This window comes from Schistocerca gregaria, chromosome 7 (genome assembly GCF_023897955.1).
Source record: "Schistocerca gregaria isolate iqSchGreg1 chromosome 7, iqSchGreg1.2, whole genome shotgun sequence".
NCBI lineage: Eukaryota > Metazoa > Arthropoda > Insecta > Orthoptera > Acrididae > Schistocerca > Schistocerca gregaria.
The window spans coordinates 515631597-515655307 of NC_064926.1; the positions used below are offsets into that span (position 1 = coordinate 515631597).

Consider the following 23711-nt stretch of genomic DNA (forward strand, 5'->3'; position numbering starts at 1 on the left):
CTGGACCATCTCACATCCACTACCGAAGGCAGCATACACAGCTCGGCTGTCTAGGGTGTGTCACTACCCGATGCTTGCGCCTAAAGGCGTGTGCACATTTCGTATACGCAAAATTCGGCGTAAATACAATGAATCTACCTGGGCTCTTCAGTAGCTGTCATTCACCTGAAGATATCATGACAAATCTGGCACAAAATATCGTGGCAGACTGTCGACGGGATCCGGGTGTACAGGCGAAAATTATTTGGAGAGTAAGTATGCCGGGAAAATTTTAGAGGTACACCGCGAAGTGTTGCTTGGCTGTTCACGCTGACGATTATATGTAAACGCTGCTGCTCTCAGTCTTTACGTGATGGCCGTCGGCTACTGCCTTTTCCTTCAGTGAGGAGAAATGTCTGAAATCTGGTATTCTCTTAACACTCTTGACACTGTGCATCTTAGAATAGTGAATTTCCTAACGATTTCCAAAATACGATATCCCATGCGTCTCCAACTAGGAGTCCGCGTTCGAAATTCGTTGTTCCCCGTTGTGTGGCCATCATCACCTCGGAAACTTGGTCACATGAATTACCAAAGAACAAATGACAGATCCGCCACTGCACTGCCAATTATTACCTTGTATAAGTGATACTGTCGCATATCGGTATCCAATGATAATGTTCACCGCTCTGTGTATGTAAAAGGCGAGTGTTTTTGATCTGATAGGACAAATGTAAGCCCTACAAATTCTTATTCAGAAGGAATTGACAAATGAGTAAACCGGTGGAAAGTAGTGTATATGTATGAAGATGGATGGACTTCTCTCAAGTTACTGACAAATAAGCTCTGACACTATTAAGATACTCTGAATGTATAGTTGTGATGGCCACGACATGACTTCCTCGTCATCGGCGTTCAGTTCGAAGCAGGATTCATCAATGAAAACAATTCCACTGCATTCAACGGGATTCCTGGCCGAAACGCGCCTGAGGAGGGACCAGACGGTGGTGGTATACCAACCTGATTGTCGCCACCATACGTCCCGACAATCAGAAGTGTTGGACTGGAGTGCAATTTTTTTAATTTTATTTATTTATTTATTTATTTATTTATTTATTTATTCGTAGTAGGGCCCCTCTGCTTGTCATCCGCTGCACACTTGCGGGAGAGCGGTTCGTTGACGATATTCTACGTCCCGTTTCTTGGCTCTTCATGGAAAGCTATCCTGGACGTACACTTCAGCAAGATAATTCCCGCCCGCACGCGTCGAGTGTTTGTACTGCTTATCTTCGTGCTTGCCAAACGCTGTTTTGGCTGCCAAGGTCATCTGATCTCTTTCTAATTGAGAAGGTTTGCAGCTATTATGGGAAGAACTACTCTACGGCGTCTATATTTTATCAGTCGCGCCAATAGGATACTGTTTGGTGTGGTATCCATGAGAATGACAACCAACAACTCTGTCAAACAACTACTTACATAAGGACCAGAAGTGGTCCAACACATTACTGACTTGCACAATTTATGAAGCTCTTTCTCTTGAATAAATCATCGAACATTTGTGAAACTGTTATGACTTCTTATGTCTGTACTTCCAAATCACATCTACCGACTTCCGTCATATTTAGATAAATCCTTCGTGGTGCTGATTTTCTTTGTCTTAGAGTGAAACCTATATGTGATGCAACAGCTAACTGCGGTTTTAGTTCTGCATCAGCCCTAGAATGTTACAGAACTAATGAGAATTTTTTAGGGCCCCAGCTCCAAACTGGATTTCTCACTTGAGCCGAGAAGTCACGTTAACCTCTTCGGCTATTCACTCACGCCTCCAAGACTGACCCAAATCGCTAATGTACAACTGTTACTGAACCTGAATCGCAGTAAGAATTAATTATTCATTGCCAAACAAACGTCGCCACTTATAACTGCCTTCCTTCTGTTCGTATTACCTGATTCCTTAGATATTGCGAAGTCTACTCAACAGAGTGGATCTCGGTCAAGCAAAGGCAGATCCCTTCTCAAACTCTGAAAGCAGCACTGAGTGCGTCTTCGACTTTACCATTCCGAGTCCAAACAAGAATCGACAAAGTGTAATGACGAACTAGTTTCCAACAGAAAGGATCACACGTCCCACATCTGAAAATTAATACCATCCGTCAAGAGGCAACGCACTAGCCAAAGGCCTAAGTCTGTCACAGTGATCAAACAAACAGATTACTAACGAGCTGGTGTCGGTAAATCAAACCAGTTTAGAGCAAGCTCTCGTAGATTATAAAAATTGGATTCATCGTGATTCTTAAATAGGACAAAATGTACTGCAAAGAAATGAAATTTCTGAGTATGGCACCTTTCAAGTTGAAGATGGCACGCTGAAGTTGTTGAAACTTCAAGTACAGATGCGGACTCCGGCCACGGGAAAGAAAAACAGTAGAAGACCAATGAGTACCTTAAAACATGAGGCACTGATGGCATCACACGATCAAATACGTAAGAGAGAAGGCGTAGTGGAAATACTTGAATATCACACAAGGTATTTAATTTAACTGATGAAAGGCAAAATATAAAAGCCAGCCAATGTAACAGACGAAACAGAATAAAAAAACCAGAAACTACTTCGACAGCAAGTGCAAAATCTCCAAAAAGGAGTGCCTAGAGGACAAATATAAGGATGGAGAAGATGGGGAAAGACATTTATCGTCTACAGGAAAATTAAAAAGTTTTTTGAAGGAAACAGAAGCAGCTGTAGAAACATCAAGATTTCAGATGGAAAACCAGTACTAAACAAAGAAGGAAGGGCTCAAGTTAGGAGGAGTGTATACAGGGTCTATACAAGGAAAGTGAAGAATATCTTAGAAATGGAGGAGGACGTAGATGAAGATGAGATAGTACATATGATACTGCGGGAAGAATTTGAAATATCACTGAAAGGCCTATCCCGAAATAAGGCGCCTGGAGTAGATGATATTATGTTACAACTACTGACAGGCTTTGGAGAACCAGCCATTTCGAAACTATTCCATTAGATGTGCAAGACGTGTGAGATTGGCGAAATATCCTCAAATTCAAGAATAAAGTAATAATTCCAAATCCAAAGATACCAGGTACTGACAGATGTAAATTTTACCGAAATAGTTTAATAAGTCGTGGTTCAAAACCAAACACGATTATTTATAAAAAAAATAATTGGTAGAAACTAACTTCGTGGAAGATCAGTTTGGATTCCAGAGATATGTAGGAAAACTCCAAACGATGCTCACCCTACGACTTCTCTTAGAAGGTAAGTTAAGGAAAGGCAAGTCTACGCTTACAGCATTTGTAGACTTAGAGAAAGGCCTAGAAAGAAAGCCTTAGATTGTGTTGACTGGAATATTCTCTGTGAAATTCGGAATGTAGAGGGATAAAACAAAGTGCGTGAAAGGGTATTTACAACTGGTACAGAAACCAGACGACAGTTAAGAGGCCAATGCATGAAGGGGATGCAGAGATGAAAAGGAAGTGAGACACGGCTGTTGTTTGTCCCCAATGTTCTTCGATCTTTACACTGAGCAAACAGTTAAGGAAATCATGGAAATGTTCGGTGTAGGTATTACAGATTAAGGAAAAGAAAGAAAAACAGTGAGGTTCGCCGATGACATTGTCATTCAACCAGAGACAAAAAGGTCTTGCAACAACAGTAGAACGTAGTGGGCAGTGTCTTGAATGGAACATATAAGATGAACGTCAACAAAACAATGATAATGAAATGTAGTCGAATGAAATCAAGTAATACTAAGGGAATTAACTTAGAAAACCAGGCAAGAAAAGTAATAGATGACTTTTGCTGTTTAGGTATAAAATAACCGATGATGGCCGATGTAGGGAGGATACAAAATGTTGACTGATAATGGCAAGGAAAACTATTTGGGTAACAAAGTAACAGTTCGGCTAAAGTAAAAACCATATAAAATATGGAATAGAGATTGCAATAAAAGTGTTTCTGAAGAAGAGAAGTTTGTTAATACTGAATATTGGTGTAAGTGTTTGCAAGAACAAACACTGTAGGACTGATGAGAACCAAGCGCCTTGCATGGGCGTTATGAATACCGACGGCCGTTGAAAACTATGGACTATACTTACTGTGAAAGAAACCCACCAGTAGGAAGAAGAGATGGAGGGATGGAATCCATGAGGACTAGCTGCATATTTGCTGCAGATTTGAAAAGAGAATGATTTACGCACAAAACAGAACCAGTGTCCGAGGAAACTTATAGCAGTGTGCGGTGCTCTGGTTCTGATTTCGTAGAGTACGATAGTAGCTATGTTTCTAAGTCTTATCTGTTCTGGAGTGGAGTCACGTTTGGAAGTGAATCATCGACGACAAACAGTTCAGAGAAGAGGAAATGTGCGATGGAAGAAATCATTTTCAATTTTGCTATAGGGGATAACTATCTTTCTCCTTCTTCTAAACCATTATACTTGTCTTCTCCTCTTTGGCTGTTTTGCACTTACTCTTAGTCTCATTTCTTAGACGTTTGTTTTCCCTTTCGTCACCTTCATTAACACAATTTTTATATTTTTTCCTTTCATCAATTAAATTCAATATATCATGTGATATCGTAAGATTAAATGGGAAGATCCCGTAACTGATGAGGAGGTACTTAATATAATTGATAAGACAATAAATTTGGGCCACATTTTGACTAAAAGAAGGGATCGTTTGACGGGCCACATTCTGAGACATCAAGGGATCACAGTTTTTATTTTCGTTTGTCTTTGGAGTGGGGGCAAAAAATCCTAGAGGACAACCAAGAGATAGATGCAGTAATCGGATTCAGAAGGGTGCAGGTGGCGGTAGTCATTCGGTGATGAAAGGGCTTTGATAGTATAGAGTAGTATGAAGTACTAAATCAAACCAGGCTTAGGATTGAAGACCACGGTAAGATGTAAAGCCCTGGGATTAGATTGGACACCTCATTAGACACCTAGAAATATCTTAGATGCGATGGTACGCCCTGGGGTCCCTTTGAGTTGAGGACAGACTATAAATTTGTAAGGACCGTAACAAGAGAATCCTTAGAAGTTCTTATGTGTACGAACCTTGATACTAGAGATGTGGCCAATACTTACAGATTAAGGACTGCTACAAAAATTTGGAATGTATGTGCGTAGTTGTGACAGGACGTCACTATAGCATGCTTCTGTTACGAAATAATGGAGTGAAAGTGTTGAAAAAACATTGACTTCAAAGAATTTAGAGTGCCACCAACGTAACTCTTTCTTCTCCAGTTATTTCACCGTAAAATACCATTCACGCCAGCCGTTATGACAGACTGTGAAGAAACGTAACCGGAAAGCAACCGCCTTCATGAAAAACTAGTGCAGAGTTTCACATAGGGCTACGAAGCAAAAAATTACACATCCCTGACAGGCCAACCTATCCTGTTAGTCGACAGGGCTGGTGAGTATGTAATCGGTTTGTCGTATTATTACATTTCTAACATACTAGGGCAGCTTTATTTAACCGTATAAATATTTTTTCATCATATGGAGATTTTATGGGTTCGAAGTAAGATGATAATAATGTAAATTTTAATTGGTAGCAACACGAATGACATTAATGTAATTTATTGGCACTTATGACTCTCGTGAGAAGTTTCAATATTACGCAATGGAGGCCACAGGTGTCATTGTCTGAATATCTTATTGTGTCGTGAAACAGACACACAGATAAACAAATATTAAATTACTTACGTCAAGGCCTCATGTGACGCATCTTCTGCAGTATATTCAGCTGGTAATTTATCTGGCCAGTTAATCTGGATTTTCAGAGCGTTTAGTATAAAAAGGCGGTGATGTTTTCTGAGTTTATCCTTCGAAAGAGCAATCGTTAGCAGTAAGTTGCTGGATCTTATTCTCATATATCGTCTATGCAGCTTTCTCGTATTTCATTTTAGTTTTGTAAGTCGTCCGTTACATCGGAACCGATGTTCCCGCTATAATTAAGAGACTGCTATTTTTCTCACTAAACATTGGCCAAAACAGATAATTTTTCGTCGTGTTGGCAAAGCTGAATATCAAAAAACTTGAGTATGACATGCAACTGATGACTCGTTTCGTACATACAGTTATCATCTTCTAAGTAATGTCGTGTACCATTATTTCATGAAGTGCGTATGCCTCTGAAGTGTATGTGAATACGAATGTTGCTTGTAGCGTTTTAAATCGCGTTTGTTGATGACAGAAAGACAGGAAATGGACAGGGTGTAACCCGGTGCCGGCAGAGAGTCTATTCCTGTCGATTATCACCGAAGGGGTCGTCGAGCTTAACCACCTCATGCGACTGACGAATCACCATAGACAGCGTCATAAGTCCATAACGTATGAGTGGCTGTGAGGAGGTTTGAAATTTTTAGGCAGGACGCTTCCGCGAAGTGTGGTGATCAGTTACTTTGTACCCTCCCTCACCCCGCCGTCACCCTTCCCACCAAGTCCAATATGGCACACGAGTGTGCTGCTGCGAATTTTATTTTATCACCACTAGAAATCGAACCTTTTACCTCCGGGTCGAAAACCATCGAAATTCATAGTTCACGAAGGACAACATTTTTCCCCTGGAGCGTCGCTAAGTCTATTCACAATCACTGCCTAATGCAGCATTTTGAAGTGGCAGCTGTAACAATATAAATGGCTTTAAGACTTGTTCAACCCTCAGAATATATACTGTTCTCAAACATTTAGATAAAAAATAATTGTATAAAACTTTTTCAGTTCTTTGATTTAATATAACATTGTGAGGGGAGAGTGTTTTCTTAAGTTTGAATTGGACTTTTGGCTATTTAGTCCCTAACTATTGTAGTTATGTACCCAGTTTTCTGGCATAGCTGTTGGCTTCCACATCCGCTTTCACCACTGCATGTCGACGTTCCTAGCGTCAGTTCCTTACGTATTTGACAACGCAGGGGTAGACGTTACGGCGAATTGAACCACTTAGAGCTCATTCACCGACTCACTTTGCAGGAATACAGTTAGTACTTCCAACACGTGGCTGCCTTTTCTCCTGCAGATGATGACTTCCTCCCTGGTGCTGGTGCCGCTGTTGTTGGCTGGGGCAGTCCTGGCTGACACCTGCACGCTGCCCGAAGCCTCCACAGAGACCTTCAGCGTCACCACGGTGAGTCCCCGACACCTGGCAGTCTGCTTCTGGCCATCTACATCTCCATCTACATCTACATGGATACTCTGCAAATCACACTCAAGTGCCGGGCCCAGTGTTCATCATCTTACCACGTTCACAATAATTCTGTATTATTACATTCTCTAAGAGCGCGAGGAAAAGACCAACGACATATCTTCCCGTGCGAGCTCTGATTTCCCTTATTTTAGTATGAATATCGTTGCTCCGTATGTAGGTCGACGCCAGCAAAATACTTTCGAATATGGAGGGTAAAACTGGTGATTGACATTCTGTGAGAAGACTCCCTCGCAATGAAAAACACCTTTTCTTTACTGCTGCCCCCATGAAATCCTACATCATGTCAGTGACACTCTCTCCTCTATTTCACTGTAACACAAAAACTGCCGTTCTCGTCGTATTATGTTCATTATATTGGTAAGGATCGCAGACCGCGCAGCAGAACACCAAAAGATGACGAACAAGCGAGTTGTGGGCAGTCTCTTTAGCCAGATGCCGAGTAACACCACACTCATTGCCCCCTCATAGGCACCAGTTTACCTTAATGTGTTAGTCTGTTATGTCTTCAAAGTACATCACCCACAAATAAACGTATCTCCGTTCAGCAGTTGGCTCCCATGCTCTTCTTCATCTTCTTCTAGTCTATGGGATATGTTTATCTCGTTCCAAAACCGAACGAATTTAACCAAACTGTCTTCATCTCTTCATTGTTTGTCGTATATCCGGTCTCCCAGTGTTATTACATTGTATCGCGTACGTGGCGACGTTTTCATGTGGTCACAACTTTTTTGTTGGTAGTGCCTGTTTTTTTTCATTTCTAGTAGCTGTCTTATGCCTTCACTTCTCATTCTGTCTCTTAACGTTAACCCAACAAGTGACGACAGAATCCTTATCTCCATGTCAGCTGCTATAATTGTTCGTCTCTTTCTTTCCTTAGTATGTAGTTTTCACTACCATACACAAGAGAAAGCTTAGACATTACGTTGTGTAGCCTAAGAATTATCTCTTTCCCTATAATTTAACAAGATAGCTCCATAAAATATTTATTTATAAAGTTATATTTTGATTCATATCTGAATTAGTTATGTTTATTGATATCTCTCAACTGATACATTTAAAGGAATTTCTTTGCTCTGTTAGTGTTCTATGCTACATTGCTCTTGTTACGTGTTTACCTTCCAATGACACTGCTTTTGTTTTATTTATAAACATAACCAGTCGTTAAGTCTACAAATCGAAATTCAAATTAAACACATTTTCTTATAAAGTGGTTTCACTCTCTGTTTTGGCAATCTGGTCTTCCGCAAATAAAATACAGTTAATACGTTTGTTTCTTGCCACGTCCATCTTCTTGGGGCTTTTCAAATTCCATTCTTCTAAAACTCTGTAGATACAAACATGTATCATAAAGAATTGGTGATAGACCGTACACAAGTTTTACTCCCTGATTTTCAGTCAACAACTCGTCATTTATAATAATTTATTGTTTACTGACCGTGATGTAATGGCATTCAACGAATTTGAAGGTTCATTGACTTCAATCAGTAGTCCCCATTATTTTATCAGATCTATATTATCGTAGATTTTCTCCTAGTGTTGGGGGAAGCGGAAATTATAATAAATTCGCATCTGCACATGATGTATCTAGACTAAAACTGCAATGTTCCTCTCATAAAAATGTTTCTGCTACTTGAGGGCGATTTCTTTAAATACAATACGAATAAATTTCATGAAGCTGTTCAGCGTCCTTTGAAACACAAGCGAGACTGAGTGACAAGTGCAGACGTGTTGTGTGTGTTCCGCAGGCCCATAAGAAGTGGTACCAGCAGTACCGCTACCCTTCAGCAGCCCTGGACCCCCTGGGCTGCCTCATCCTCACACAGGACCCTGGCGAGGCTGCTAACCAGATGACGCTCAGCGGTGCCTTCAGCCAGGACCCGTCGTGAGTACCTCCATACTTGATCTGTATACGACGTCCTTAGATATGGTGATGTGAGTCTCTTGCTATTGACCGAGTTAGTGATTTTGCCTCACACTTGGTTCGGCTGGGATGCAGCAGATGCTGTCTCAGAGTTGGTACGGCTGAGACTGCAAGTTCAGAGGAACTTTGCGCAAGAATAAACTTGTGTCACATACCGGATCTCAAAGTAGGAATCTTTTGCGTTTCGAATTCAAATACTGAACAGAGCTTTTCGAATCACGACTCACGACCAAAATCAAAGCCTTGCTTCTGCCAGTACAGTTTTCAGACATGTCATGAATGATAACTGGTGGCACATTCTCCAAAGCGTTAGCACTTTAAAGGGGAAGACTCAGCGACTGAGCATAATGATACGCTGTGAGAATTCCGTCGATAGTTGTGGTGGCAGAAAATTAAATTGCTTTAGATACAGAAGAAAACATTTAAATGGGCTATGGTTCATCAGTAAAAAATGACTTCTATATTTCTACATTAACATTACTGTAATACATACGTTTTTTGCACAATGCTTTACGGAAAAATTAAAGCTTGTTATAAACATACCGTTTCAGAGCTGCTGTCACGGCCGACGTCACTATCGAGGGAAACAGACTTCACAGCACCTACTACGGCAAGTGTGAGTACCTGTCCCAGGACAAATTTGCTAACAGTGATACGTTTTGTTGCCCAGCAATCAGATGCATTCTTTATTGCTCTACAGTGATGAGACAGTCTGGGAGAACAATGTCTTACTTACGTCTGTCTCCGATACGTTTTTCGGCTTCCTTATATTTAGTTTCATAAGCATAAAAATGAGTTTTCTACCAGTTTTACATGTGTGTTCCAGACGGTGAATTGTTGACCGCTGAGCGAAACCTCGTCTATGGAAGCGCAGACATCTTCATTGAGCACTTCTGCATGGTGACTGGAGGTAAGTTGTACTTTTATGGTAGAAATTTTGATACTGTCACAATGATGCAGGTAAACGATTGCAACATCACTCAAAATATTAGTAATACTACATAAGGAACCTGAGTTTCATTTCTGCTTCTACTGAACACTACTCACACACGTACAGAACCCTGGAAATTAAGGCCTAAAAGAGAAATATGCGTCCCAACACTTTACTTCATCCGTCAGTCACTCAATTTGTCACACCATGTGTACAACTAGTAAGTAGTGGTGTTAACGGTAATTATATGCTGCACAAGGGCAGATGAGGAAGGAGACGTCTCATAAAAGTGCACCACCCAGCGGAAGGCTACATAAGAAAAGAGTATTTTTTATGCTGTCACACATATTTGTAGCGTTACAATCTGGGTTAATACACAGAACTGCAAGCGGTGAATGTATATGATAATTATGAAGTTAGTTGTACTAAAACGTAGATTGTTTTACTCTGACGTACACAGGCGTCCCCTATTAATAACTACTTTATTTTTTAAGATGAACCAAGTAGCGTTACATTTTCTTACGGCTCCAGGCATTGAAGATTAAATGAATGGTTGCTTAGAGTTACATCCATAATCTGTAATGCGCCTTCCACCTGGTGGCGGAGGGTTCTTTTGCTATCACTAACATGTCTGCCTGCTCCTGTTCCATTCTCGAGTGATAAGCGCGAGGGACGACTCTCTATGGGCTTACATATTAGATCGAATTTCTCACTCCTGTCTTCGTCAATGTATGAGCTTAAGAATGTAGCCTGAACGTATTCATAGTTTCGAGCAGCACACTAATTTTTATGTGAAGGGGCACTGTGGTAGCAGTGCTCTTGTCGTTAGAATCGCATGGAAGTTTCGATGAGCGGTGTACTACGATAAATTTCTTCAAAAAGAATGAATAGTTAGCTATACTGTCAATTTGAGATTATAATGCTCCTCTTGACGTTCTAGAACGAGTCAATTCACTGTGGGTGTTTATTGCGAACACATGAACATCATTTTTATTAAATCCCAATTCAGGAGAAACATAAGCGCGGAAATTTGACTGTGTTACATCTGTTCAGTGTTTAGACAATTTAGCGGGGAGTGGGTAACAAAATTAACTTCCGAAAGCTAAAGTCGATCTGTAAACCAGACAACCTAAAACCAATGCGGAGTGTAGTCGTTAATGTACAACGATAAATAGTGACAACATTTTCATGTTTGAACTAATGTTATCATGCTGCGTGTAAGCCACATGATGAAGCACATAGATTCTTTGGTTTTCTTTGCTCCTAGTTCCCATTACGTAGCTTTAATTCGTACTTAATATTCGATGGCAAAACAGATACTCATAACTTATTATTTTTCCGACTTTTTCAGACGAGATGACATTCATCTTCACCACTGCCGAGAATCCGAGCGACGATCTGATCAACCAGATATGGACTGAGGTCGACGCACGCCCTGAAATCGACAGATCCAAATTCCAGGAAGTCAGTTGTTAACTTATGTCGATCTCTGAACATAAATAAAAGAACTTCAACATATGCGATCGTCATGTTTAATTATTATTTCCTGTTCCGCATGTTGGTTAATGGTAATGTAGTATCTAACGGTTTACATTCCATTTTTGAATACGTATGTTTCAGAAATGAATGTATTGTCGATTAAGAAACGTTTTGTCATAATCTGCACACGTCGACATTCTAAGTTAATTTTCATAAACCATAAAACTGGGAGGAGAACCAAGTAATTTGTGGTGTGCTCTCAGAGACGCTTCGGATCTGGACCAGGTTCCACAGTACAACTCCGCTGCTAGGAGTGGTCATCGAGTAGTAAAACGACAAAGTACAAATCTCTGGTAGCTATGTCATTACTACAGTAAGTTGTATACAAGGGATTTGAAAGACCCGTAAGACCTGACGTCGTAAGGTGAGGGAGAGACAGCAATATGTATTGTTTATTACAAATTTGAATGGTGTTATACCTAGCCTTATAAATATCCTCAAGAAGGCACCAACAATATTTTCGCTTGTTGATAAAAGTACATTACTCCCTGCCGAGTCGATAGGACAATCTCTATAAAAAGGACCCAAAGGTAAATATACATACATAAATGTTTTTGAAAGCTGGGAAAATCATGTTTAATATTGAAACGTTTACAATGGTGAGCAAAATTTACAACAATTTGGCAGTTGTGTCGCATCTAGATTGTTTTGCCATCGTTGTATGGTGTCTCCCCTTCTGTCATCTGCGACATCTTAAGCTAAACTCAATGCGATTTATGCGCCGCTGCGTAATAAATGGTAGAATGATGTTATTCAGTAATTTTCTTATTTTACGTGGCTTCTGATCTATCAGTTCCGTTACGTAATGTGAAATGAATCTTTTTGCAGTCTAAATATCATGTAAGTCCTTGGCTGTTATTCCCTTGACAATATACTGTACTGTAATGTAAAATAACATTTGAGCTAGCTGTTATTTTACAGATAGTTTTCTTGCAATAACAACTTGGTTGCTATTCCAAGGCATTTAGCTCAGCTCGGAGCGAAATAACATCATATTTCCCTTTATTGACTTTATTTTACACATCTTCCATTACTATAAATTAACCTGAATGTACGTAGATCCATGGTTTAGGCAAAGGAATTTTTTGCGGGTAATATTTTCAGAATTTTCCCAATATCTCAGTGTGTTAGGACCCTTACTTCTTGCTGTTGTGACCTGGAAATTAAATTTTTGTACTGAAATTTTTAGAGTGTCTCGCACAGTACTTCAGGGTACGCTTCGTTTTCCTAATGTCGCTTTCTGTCAACACAGGGTTTTCGTTCAGCTGTTGCGTCTTCACGCGAATTTCTTTACGTAGTAACCTATTTATACGGAAGAAAACATTCTCTTTTCCGAGAACAACAAGAACTCTAATATGTATCGCCTGGACAAAGAAAAAAATAGAATTGTACCTTCACACCGTTGAAAATACAAGAGAAGGAATGGACATCAAAGTACTTTTCAGAAAATAAGTACAAAACTGCCGCAGGCAGCGCATGTGTGGTATTATAAAGCTACAGAAAGTCGCAGGTCCTTCCTGTCTTAGTTTAACGATAGTAGAAGGTAGTTTGTGTAACGTTCTCGCTTCATTGTAGCATTATGCATTTTACGTAAAGATACGTTGAATGCATTCCGATGGTCGATCAAATATGGAAGTGAACTAGTAACAGGTTGTCATAGAAATTAGTAGTAACGAATGTGATTAGTATAACTAAGAATGGAAAATAAAACTCACGGTGTGTCAGATGACTATCAGTTTGGATTTAGGAAATATAAAGGCACTATTAGGCAATTCTGATGATGCGGTTGATGAAGCAAGACTAAGAAAAATTTAAGACACGTGCGTAGGATATATCGACTTGGAAAACGCGTTCGACGTTGTCAAAAGGTGTAAAACGTTCGAAATTCTGAGAAAAATAGTGGTAAGCTGTAGAGAAAGACGGATAATTTACAAAATGCACCAAAGCCAAGAAGACATAGTGAGACTATCAAGTGGAAGAACCAAGTGCTCGGTTTAAAAAAGTTGTTAAACAGTGACTTTCGAGGGTACTGTTCTACCTATACGTCGAACAATCAATAACGATAATAAAAGAAAGGATGAAGAGTGGAATTAAAATTCAACGTTTAAGTATATCAATGATAAAGTTCTATCATGACATAGGTATTCTCTGTGAAATTCACTGGGAATTACAGGTTTTGGTGAGTGTAATGAACAGTCTAATGAGCACACAATATGCATGGAGAGTAAACTGAAAACAGACGTAAGTACTAAAAGTAAGCGGAACAACGATATACTTAAAATCATGATCAGTGATGAAGACTTAGATGAAGTTAATAAATTCAGCTACCGGGGCACAAAATTACTCCATGAAGGAGGGACTGAGGAGAACATAAAATGTAGAGTATCAGTAACCAAAAGGACATTACTGACCGAGAGAGAAGTCTACATCAAACAAAAGCCTTAATCTGAGGAAGAAACTTTCGGGCTGTACGTTGCGAGCGCAACATTACATGTTAGTGAAGCATTCATTATGGGAAAAACGGAACATATGAGAATCGAAGTATCTGATTAGCTGTGCTACAGAAAAACGTTGAAAATTAAGTAGACTAATAAGGTAAGGAATGACGTAAGGAATGAAGAGGTTCTTCGAGAAAAGCAGAGGACAGGTATATATTGAAAAATACTGACAATGAAAGAGGACGTGACGGTAGGTCGTCGCTAAAATCTCGGGAAACAACTTCTTTTTTACTAAAGAAAGCTATGGAGAACAAAAACTGTCGAGGAAAACAGGGATTGGAAAACATCCAGCAAATAATTGAGGACGTAGGTTGCAACTGATACTCCGAGATTAAGAGGTTGGTACGGAGAGGAATTCATGGTGGTCCGCATCAAATAACTCAAAAGGCTGACAACTTAACAGAAAAAATGATGCATTGTTTCATTAATTTTCTTCCATTAGGTCAATGAGTCCACTTTTCTGTGATTTCCCTCGACGCACTGATCATAGACATTCACGCTGGATCCTGTAACATCAGTCCGCAATTATTTGCGTAACGACACTGTTATTCCATCAATTTATTCCATTGAGAAAATCCTCATGTGTTACTTGCTTACATCATCAAGGCAATCGTGTATTGGACCAAAGGAATGTCCCTTTATTGTTATTATATGCTCATGTTACAACAAAGCTCCTAAAATGTAGTCAGCATATTTTAGACTAGTTCTTCATAGTTAGTAGCCTTATACATTCCTACGAAATTTTTCATTACTACACAGAATAACGAACACGCTGCTGCCACAGTATCATTCATTGAGTCTTGAAGTTTCGGTTATTTATGAATTAGCCGATTTGTGAGTCAACTAGTATACCTGCTTTTATTTTCTTCATACTCAGTGTCGGGAATTTTTTAATTATATAGTCAACACAAGCTCTATATCTATTCAGTGCCTCGATTAAATAGTTCACTAATACAAATATGATATGCAATTGTGTGAAAATGAGATTTTTTTCTTTTAGTCAAACATTCTGTGATGATTTCATTCTCTCCAATGATCTTACTTTCTATATGGGGTTGCCACCATCTCACTCAGTGTAAAGCTTTAGCTCTAGAGTCCCATAGACATATAAGGCACGTTGCTCTGGAAGAATAATGAGCATTTTGTAATCGACACAGATAACCCATTGGTGACTGTGGTATGAGTTTTCCCCACGATGACATTATCGTGTAACAACTGATTGATCATTTGGGATTGTAATGAAATTGTTCCGTTTACGTGAAGGGACACATTTTAGGCTGCGTTTGGAACTGCCTATAAATAACTGTCATTCGTTTGGGGTATATTATACCCACTTTCTTTCACAATCTTCGAACTTCGGTGCAAAATGTTGTGAAAGATGCCAGGAAATGTGTTTCTTGTCTGTGATAGAATGTGACTTTTGTCCCGGTAACATATTGTGCTTCTCTGCCAGCCTGGAACTTTACAGGTCCAATGACTTTTGTGGACGACTTAGGCTTGTAATGATTTCGTTCAGTGCCGTCTGATTAAATGCGGTTGCAACTATGGGGATCATACAAAATTACCGTCATTTTGCTCAGAAGAGCTGATTCGTCGTCTTCGTCAGATGATTCTGGAACACTGTTAAATACAGGAACAGGTATCTCCTGTGAATTTGGAAAGGGGAATCTTGCGAAGGGTATATCGTGAGATATCTACGTATTCCGATTATTATAGTTGATGTCCTTCGAATTCACTGAACAAAAGTAACAATCATCACTGTGAATTAATTGTTCTCGCTATATCATCGAAACCCCAAATTTCATACACTTCCGTTTCCCATATCCCCACTGTCGCAGATGCTCTATGCACGTTTTACATAGAGTGTGAGGTACCTAAGTTTTATCTTAGTCTCCCAGTCTTACATTGAAATAGAAACAATAACCCATTATTATAAAGTAATTTATAGATATTTCCCTTCTGAATGAGGCCCTACTCACAGATGACACAAAACACATCAGAATGAGATTTTCACTCCACAGCGGAGTGTGCGCTGATATGAAACTTCCTGGCAGATTGAAACTGAGTGCCGGACCGAGACTCGATTTCGGGATCTTTGCCTTTCGCGGGCAGGTGCTCTTAATCTGCCATGAAGTTTAAAATACATCAGGATTACTCATGCATTTTTCTTCTTTATGAAGCTATGATAGTGACTATGTTGTTGTTGTCGGCTTCAGTCCTGAGACTGATTTGATGCAGCTCTCCGTGCTACTCTATCCTGTGCAAGCTTTTTCATCTCACAGTACCTACTGCAACCTACATCCATCTGAATCTGCTTAGTGTAGTCATCTCTTGGTCTCCCTCTACGATTTTTACCCTCCACGCTGCCCTACAATGCTAAATTTGTGATCCCTTGATGCCTCAGAGCATGTCCTACCAACCGATCCCTTCTTCTAGTCAAGTTGTGCCACAAACGTCTCTTCTCCCCAATCCTATTCAATACTTCCTCATTAGTTACGTTATCTACCCATCTAATCTTCAGCATTCTTCTGTAGCACCATATTTGAAAAGCTTCTATTCTCTTCTTGTCCGAACTATTTATCGTCCATGTTTCACTTCCATACTTGGCTACACTCCATACAAATAATTTCAGAAATGACTTCCTGACACTTAAATCTATTCTCGATGTTTACAAATTTCTCTTCTTCAGAAACGCTTTCCTTTCCATTGCCAGTCTACATTTTATATCCACTCTACTTCGACCATCATCACTTATTGTGCTCCCCAAATAGCGAAACTTCTTTACTACTTTAAGTGTGTCATTTCCTAATCTAATTCCCTCAGCATCACCCGATTTAATTCGACTACATTCCATTATCCTCATTTTGCTTTTGTTGATGTTCATCTTAAATCCTCCTTTCAAGACACTACCCATTCCTTTCAACTGCTCTTCCAAGTCCTTTGCTGTCTCTGACAGAATTACGATATCATCGGTGAACCTCAAAGTTTTTATTTGTTCTCCATGGATTTTAATACCTATTCCGAATTTTTCTTTTGTTTCTTTACTGATTGCTCAATATAAACATTGAATAACATCGGGGAGAGACTACAACCCTGTCTCATTCCCTTCCCAACCACTGCTTCCCTTTGAAGTCCCTCGACTCTTATAACTGCCGTCTGGTTTCTGTACAAATTGTAAGTAGCATTTCGCTCCCTGTATTTTCCCCCTGCCAACGTCAGAATTTGAAACAGAGTATTCCAGCTTTCTCAAAGTCTACAAATGCTAGAAACGTAGGTTAGCCCTTCCTTAATCTAGCTTCTAAGATAAGTCGTAGGGTCAGTATTGCCTCCAACATTTCTACGGAATTCAAACTGATCTTCCCCGAGGTCGGCTTCTACTAGTTTTTCCATTCGTCTGTAAAGAATTCGCGTTAGTATTTTGCAGCTGTGACTTATGAAACTGATAGTTCGGTAATTTTAAACAGAATTAAACGTCAGAATACTTGTAGTAAACCTGCTACAACATCGTGAATATATCTAGGATAAAGTCAGTTAATATTATGCATATAACAGTTTACAAATGCTGGGGTTAAACGAAATAAACATGAGAGCGATGTATAATGTCATCGATCAACTACAGTTGCTAGAACAAAATGGATGAAATTTTCGGAACCATCTGTTCCAAATTCAGTTCACAGATTCCAGGCACCATGAAAAAGGATTTTTTTGTTCCCTAGGGTAAATACTACTGCCACATACTTACACAAACTACGAGTGTAGAAGCTTACTGACTTATAATTACCGACTGTCTTCAGATCGTCCTTCCTTCCTTTCACTATGTTGATGGCCTTTGAATGTTACTAGCACTCCTTAATAACCTCCACTCCAAGATGATTAAAAAAGAAAAACAAATAATTTCTGCGCACGTGTTAAAGTATGCAATTGAAATTGACATACAGTAGACGGTAATAAGGTTAAGACTAGAAAAGTAAGTTTGATCCAACTTTTCCCTGAAATGGAGATTAAAGAATTGATGCTGCACGTAGAGAATTAAATGTGCAAAAATGTATTTAGCAAAGAACTCTCGAATTCTGAGAAGGTCATAATCTACTCACACTATTAAAAGAGATCAGCAATACTCTCTGATTCTCACAGAGGATGGCAGTATCATTATCGAATATTCTCATTTAGATGCTTTCCTTCTAAACCTTCGTCCCACCTCAGAATCATTCTGTCTTCGATTTACAAATATTACAGCGAAGAAGAGAGACTGAATCCTTCCATCTCTTTTACTCCGAGCACCTTTCGCTCAATATTATTTCTTAATGCTGCCTTTTGGTTCTTGTACATACGACTACATTACTCATATTGCCCAAGAGTGTATATCAACTTTTTGGCAGTTGCAAACTTTTTGCACCATGTTACACTGCCAAATGCTTTTTATAGGCAGATAAATCCTGTAAACATGTCTTGATTTCTACTTAGTCTCGTTTCCATTGCTACACATAATGTCAGATATGCGTCACTGGTGATTTTACAGTTATTAAAACTATATTGATTTCGATTCCTTTTCTGTATGGTATAGCAATATACGTGCAGCCATTCACATACGTCTTCTTGTTAGACTCTAAAACTTCCGTAGGCTTTAGTCCTCAACAGTCAACATCATACTGGGTTTTCGGGGACAGCTTTCATGAAATCAGTGTCAAAACCGTAAGGTAAGGTTACCAACAATTTTGTGGTTTTACTCATACAGTCGGTTTAAAAGAAGCGACACGTTTGGTTCTTTCATTTCGTTTCTAATTGTTCTATTACGTTCCATCACAACAGCGTGCACTTAACACAAAACCATGGCTGAATTTCCTCATTCTGTTATGTCATTCCTACCATAGCACTTTATATAAATTTGCATTACATATATAGTCAGATTATATTCTGCTGTGTGACATTCTGTCTGTTGCATATGCCAATGCGTTTACAGCTCTTATCAGATTGCTTCTCAATATATGAAAATATTAGTCTTTATCTGGTGCTGACTGCAAGACGTATTCAGAATGACTCATAACAGAGATTAAAATGTTGAGATTATCAAGGAGGAAGAGCAGAACAAGCAAGAATCACAAGAGCCAAGACTCAAGACTAAACAGTCAGTAAAAGGATTGTCAAAGAAGACATCTATCTTCATCAGATAGATGTGACTTCCAGTTCAGAATCTCTCTCGAATATAACTTTCCAGCTCAGAGCTGGCATCACACTGGATCAACATGGCAACGGTAGCAGAATAGTAATGGCTAACTCTTCAAACAAAGAAGCCACATGGTTCCAACCTGTGAAGGACTGCTGCTCGATGACAGAAAAACACTCACCATCCACTCCATACTGACACTGTGACTAAGCATAGGCGTTGCGAAGTAGCTAGTATCGATAGTGAAACAGGTTAGATCGAGATCCCCTAGATGATAATAAAATAAATATCACACACACAAAAGTAAAAAGTTATTGTGAGGAAATCAAAATGCTGAGGAACAACAACCTTTTGCAGGTCAGCAGTCTTCGGATAAGGCGTACCGATTAGGCACCCTTTATGGTTACAACGGCCGAAGCAAGATTAAAAAGCATTGTCATAGCGGCAGTTGATTAAACGATTCAAAACTGGTAAGAAGTAAAACTGTTAAGGGAGGGGAATGGACAGATCAGACTTCCGAGTAGGACATGGAACCAGAAGCGACAAAGACAGGAGATGGAGGTCTCTCAGGAAAAACGAACACTAACATTATGTTCAGGAAGTTTTACAATATGATGAAAGAAATTGCTGCATGATTATATAGGAAATTAGAAACAAATAACAAAGAGATGAAAGTAGGTGAAGAAAAGTTGTAAGGTCAAAATAATTCATAGAACCTCAGTACAATAGAAATGAAGATAAAATCGTTGCAAGTGTATATGAATAAAGAAATGAGTACAGGGGAAGACACGCTATTAGTTGATAAACGAACCAACCAGAGCCAACTTGAAAATAACATCGCATTGAACTGGACTCTTACTGAAGTGATTGTATGGCTGAGGGCAAAACGTAAGGAACCCAATATAAAAATCGCTGTGAAGGAACAGGTAGAAATTCGTTCTAGAAGAGAATAGCAAATGTTGCAGAGGAGCGTGCAGCCATGGTGGCAGAAGAGGTTGAGCGAGTTGCAGAAAAGCAACAGGGCACAAAGGTAGACAAGCTTCAGCAGTGAACTGTTTTAGGAAAGAAGGAAGACAGCTCAACAAATGCAGGCAGACCCTGGCAATGTGGTCCTATGCGGGATTCAACAGGAGAATTTTGAATGACACAATGAGAAAGCAAAGTTCGGCAATACAGGATACAGAAAACGAATTTTTCCACACTCAATAATTTTTGAAGTACAAGCTATCTAGTGGAGTAGTTTATATAGATTTTCTCGTAGTTAGTGAGTGAGAATATTCTCACAAGATGCTTCACAAGCTATGTAATTCAGCCACATATAGAGTAAAGATTTCAGCATTATGTACTGAACTGCTTACAGTGCTCTAAGATGTTGTTCGTGGAGGACCCTGGAAGGAAATAACCAGTTTTCTGAGGGGATTAGAGGGGCAAAGCCACCCTTCAATAACAACATAACATCGGAACCAGTTAGGAGCAGAATGGATGGCTCAGCTAGAAACAAGAATAACGGCAAATGAGGTGGAAGTGACAGAGGAGAACGAGGAAGATCTAATTATGGAAGAATCAACGTAAGAGCAATAGGAGAAGAGAGGGCGAGAAACCAAAGCACAAATCTATAGGAAAACTAAATGATTCTTAGTTAAAAGTCCTCTCACAACTCAAAGGATCGACTGGGGCACAACGACCAGTGAGAGCAAGGAGGAATCTGTTCACAGCATTCATGGCAACGCAGTGAGAGGAAGTTGGGGACGGTGGGTAGGAAGGAAAGTGGCACCAATAGAAGATGGACTGATGAGCCGTCTTAAGACAATTGAAATAACCAGTTCGGAATGCAACGCTGCTGCTTGTTAAGGTGATGTCTCGTAGGAAAACGCAGAGCGGGAGATGGAGCTTATAAACATCAGATACGGCAACAAACACTGTGACCTATGAGGGGCATCATCGTTGTAGACTGATGCTTTACAGAAAAGACTGGAGCTGAAAGAAGATATAAGAGTTGCGCTCAATAAGTAATGCAAAACATTTTCTTCTAGGTCAGTTGAAATAAATGTGGAATGTTCCCGCTTCAGTCCTTGTAGATTCATGAAGTTCCGATATGTCTCGACCCTATACATAGTCTTCAAAATGGCGTATGTAACGATAATGCGTTCTAAACAGTAAACTGCCAACAATTGCGGAATGTCTACCGAGATTTTGCGGTAAACAAAGGCACGGTGAGTCGTTGGGCGAGGTGCCTGTGATCATCGGAACAAGGTCAATCTAGCCTACCCATCCCCTGCGTGCCAGCGAGGTGGTCGGTGGGTCGCCATCTAATGCTTCGCTGCAAAGCTGCACGCCTCTGTTGGCAGTGCTGACGTACTCGCCCACCATTTGGGGCACTCGCAGGTGTGAACCTACTGGCCTTCTCACCGCCTTACACAAAACAATACAGAGCAACGAGGGACCACCTGTGTGGAGGTGCTTGCGCGTTACTAAGTTTATCGTGACAACGTTTGTCAGTAAATGCCACAGGTGATGAAACATGAATCCATGGCTTCGAACCGGAAACAAAACAGAAATCGATGAAATGGCACCGTACACTTCTCCTCCGAATAAAAAGTTCAAAACACACCCTTAACCAGTAAAGTGTTGGTGGTGTTCTTATGGAACTCTGAAGTAGTTGTATTGTTTGATGTCCAGTGCCGCGATTGACTCTGAAATGTACTGTAGTAACCACAGGAAATTTAAGAAACGACTTCAGCGCCGGAATGGAACTCACAAATCTTAATTCGTCTGTTCTTCACCATCCACCCCACCGCCTGGATCTCACACCATCGGCCTTCCATCTGTTTGGACAATTGAAGAATGTACTCCACTGGCGGCAGTGCGTGGGTGACGTGGAGGTTAATGATGGAGCAAGACGTGGTTCCGACGTCTACCAGCAAAGTGATACCGTGCGGGCGAGTATGCCCTGTATAGGGGTGCAACGCCGTGGTCTTGAATGGATATTATGCTGAAAACTAGGAGTTTGTAGCCACTAGAGCTGGGAATAATAAGGAGTATTGCAATCCTGAGTAAAACAAACCTGTTTTCGGGAAGAAAGTGTATTACTTATTGAACCACTCTCATAATAGAAAATAAGACCCGACGTAGCACTGGAAGACGACATCCGAATAGCCCTGAGTCAGACAGCCGAAGAATTCATATGAGTACAAGCCGCTTTCAAGAAAGATAAGGGAAACAAAGACGACAAACAACAGGAAGCTGAAAATGAAGATGCTGTATGCGAAGAAAAAATGAGGTGACGAGCCTGGGTGGAGAAAGAATATCGAGAGGGCGAGATAGTCGAAGGGGATGATGAAGAATGGGATGAGGGTGCAGGCACGCAGAAGAACTAAATTGATGAAGATAGTGAAAGGGTATCAGTTACAAGCAGTATGTTTGGTATAGTAATCATGGAAAGGCAGGCGAAGCTGAACATCATGATGGTGTCGACTTGCAGCGTGACAGTAGAATTAGGACCTTGAGACGTGTTGAATTCTGACAGACTGAGGATGGGCGACATTCTATAGAAATCTGGAAATCCCTTTTCGTTATGTACACCGTAGCTTGACAGTTGCAAGCTAACAAGGCCAATGTTTGAAGTCTCTAAAACTGCTTCCACACAAGCGAAAGGAAACCTGCTTATTGCATTTAAAACAAAATAATAGCTCAGTAATATAATACATTCACGCAACAAATGTGAACAAAGTCACTATCGTTCATGTAAGGAATTCGCTTACAACAACAGTAACTTAATCATCTTTATGTTGAAGCTCTTTTGTCTGTGTTTGTCTTAACAATAACATGTCTGCCACAAAAAACTAAGTTGTGATTTGCGGACGCCACTCACAAACAGTAAATTAAGTTACAGACATAGTATCTCCCAGACGATACATCGTTTTATAGATATTGAAGTCAGCTATAAAAGGAGAGTATTTAACAATGCGTAGAACAAACCAACTATTTGTTATAAGTAAGTTACTAAATAATTGATTACTAAAGGCAAAAACAAAGAGTTCTCTCCAGTTAGACTATAGGTTAGATTCAATTATTTATACCGTGTTTCTAATTATATATGTGTGTATAAAACGAAAATTTCAGATCTTCGATTATAAAAAAGTTACTGGAGTAACACAGTGGTTACTGGCAAGAGAATAAAGTTGCACACTTGACCAGCGATTGTCTTTCCCGTTATACGTCGAACAAAGAGTAATTTGAGGTTGATTAATTGCCAATATTTAATTTCAATGAAATGAATTATCAATCACAATTGTTTAGAAACAGTACCGCATATATTTCGAATATTTAACGCTTATAAGACTTATTTCTTTGAGAATAGTGCTCAGACTTACAGGCCCGCCCATGATCAAAATGAGAACGTTTAAACAAGCGAGAGGAGAGTGAGTCGGATTTTTCGACGTTTATCGTTG

At 39.8% G+C, this 23711-nt stretch overlaps 1 protein-coding gene across 1 annotated transcript; it reads left to right on the forward strand.

Moving 5' to 3' along the window:
• The first annotated feature begins 5828 nt into the window (after positions 1-5828).
• LOC126282020 (uncharacterized) lies at positions 5829-11567 on the forward strand. Its single transcript, XM_049981412.1, has 6 exons — positions 5829-5848; positions 7019-7126; positions 8953-9089; positions 9680-9744; positions 9955-10038; positions 11411-11567. The coding sequence occupies exons 2-6, from the start codon at positions 7019-7021 to the stop codon at positions 11533-11535; spliced, it is 519 nt and encodes a 172-aa protein (XP_049837369.1). The 5' UTR covers positions 5829-5848; the 3' UTR covers positions 11536-11567.
• The last annotated feature ends 12144 nt before the right edge of the window (positions 11568-23711 follow it).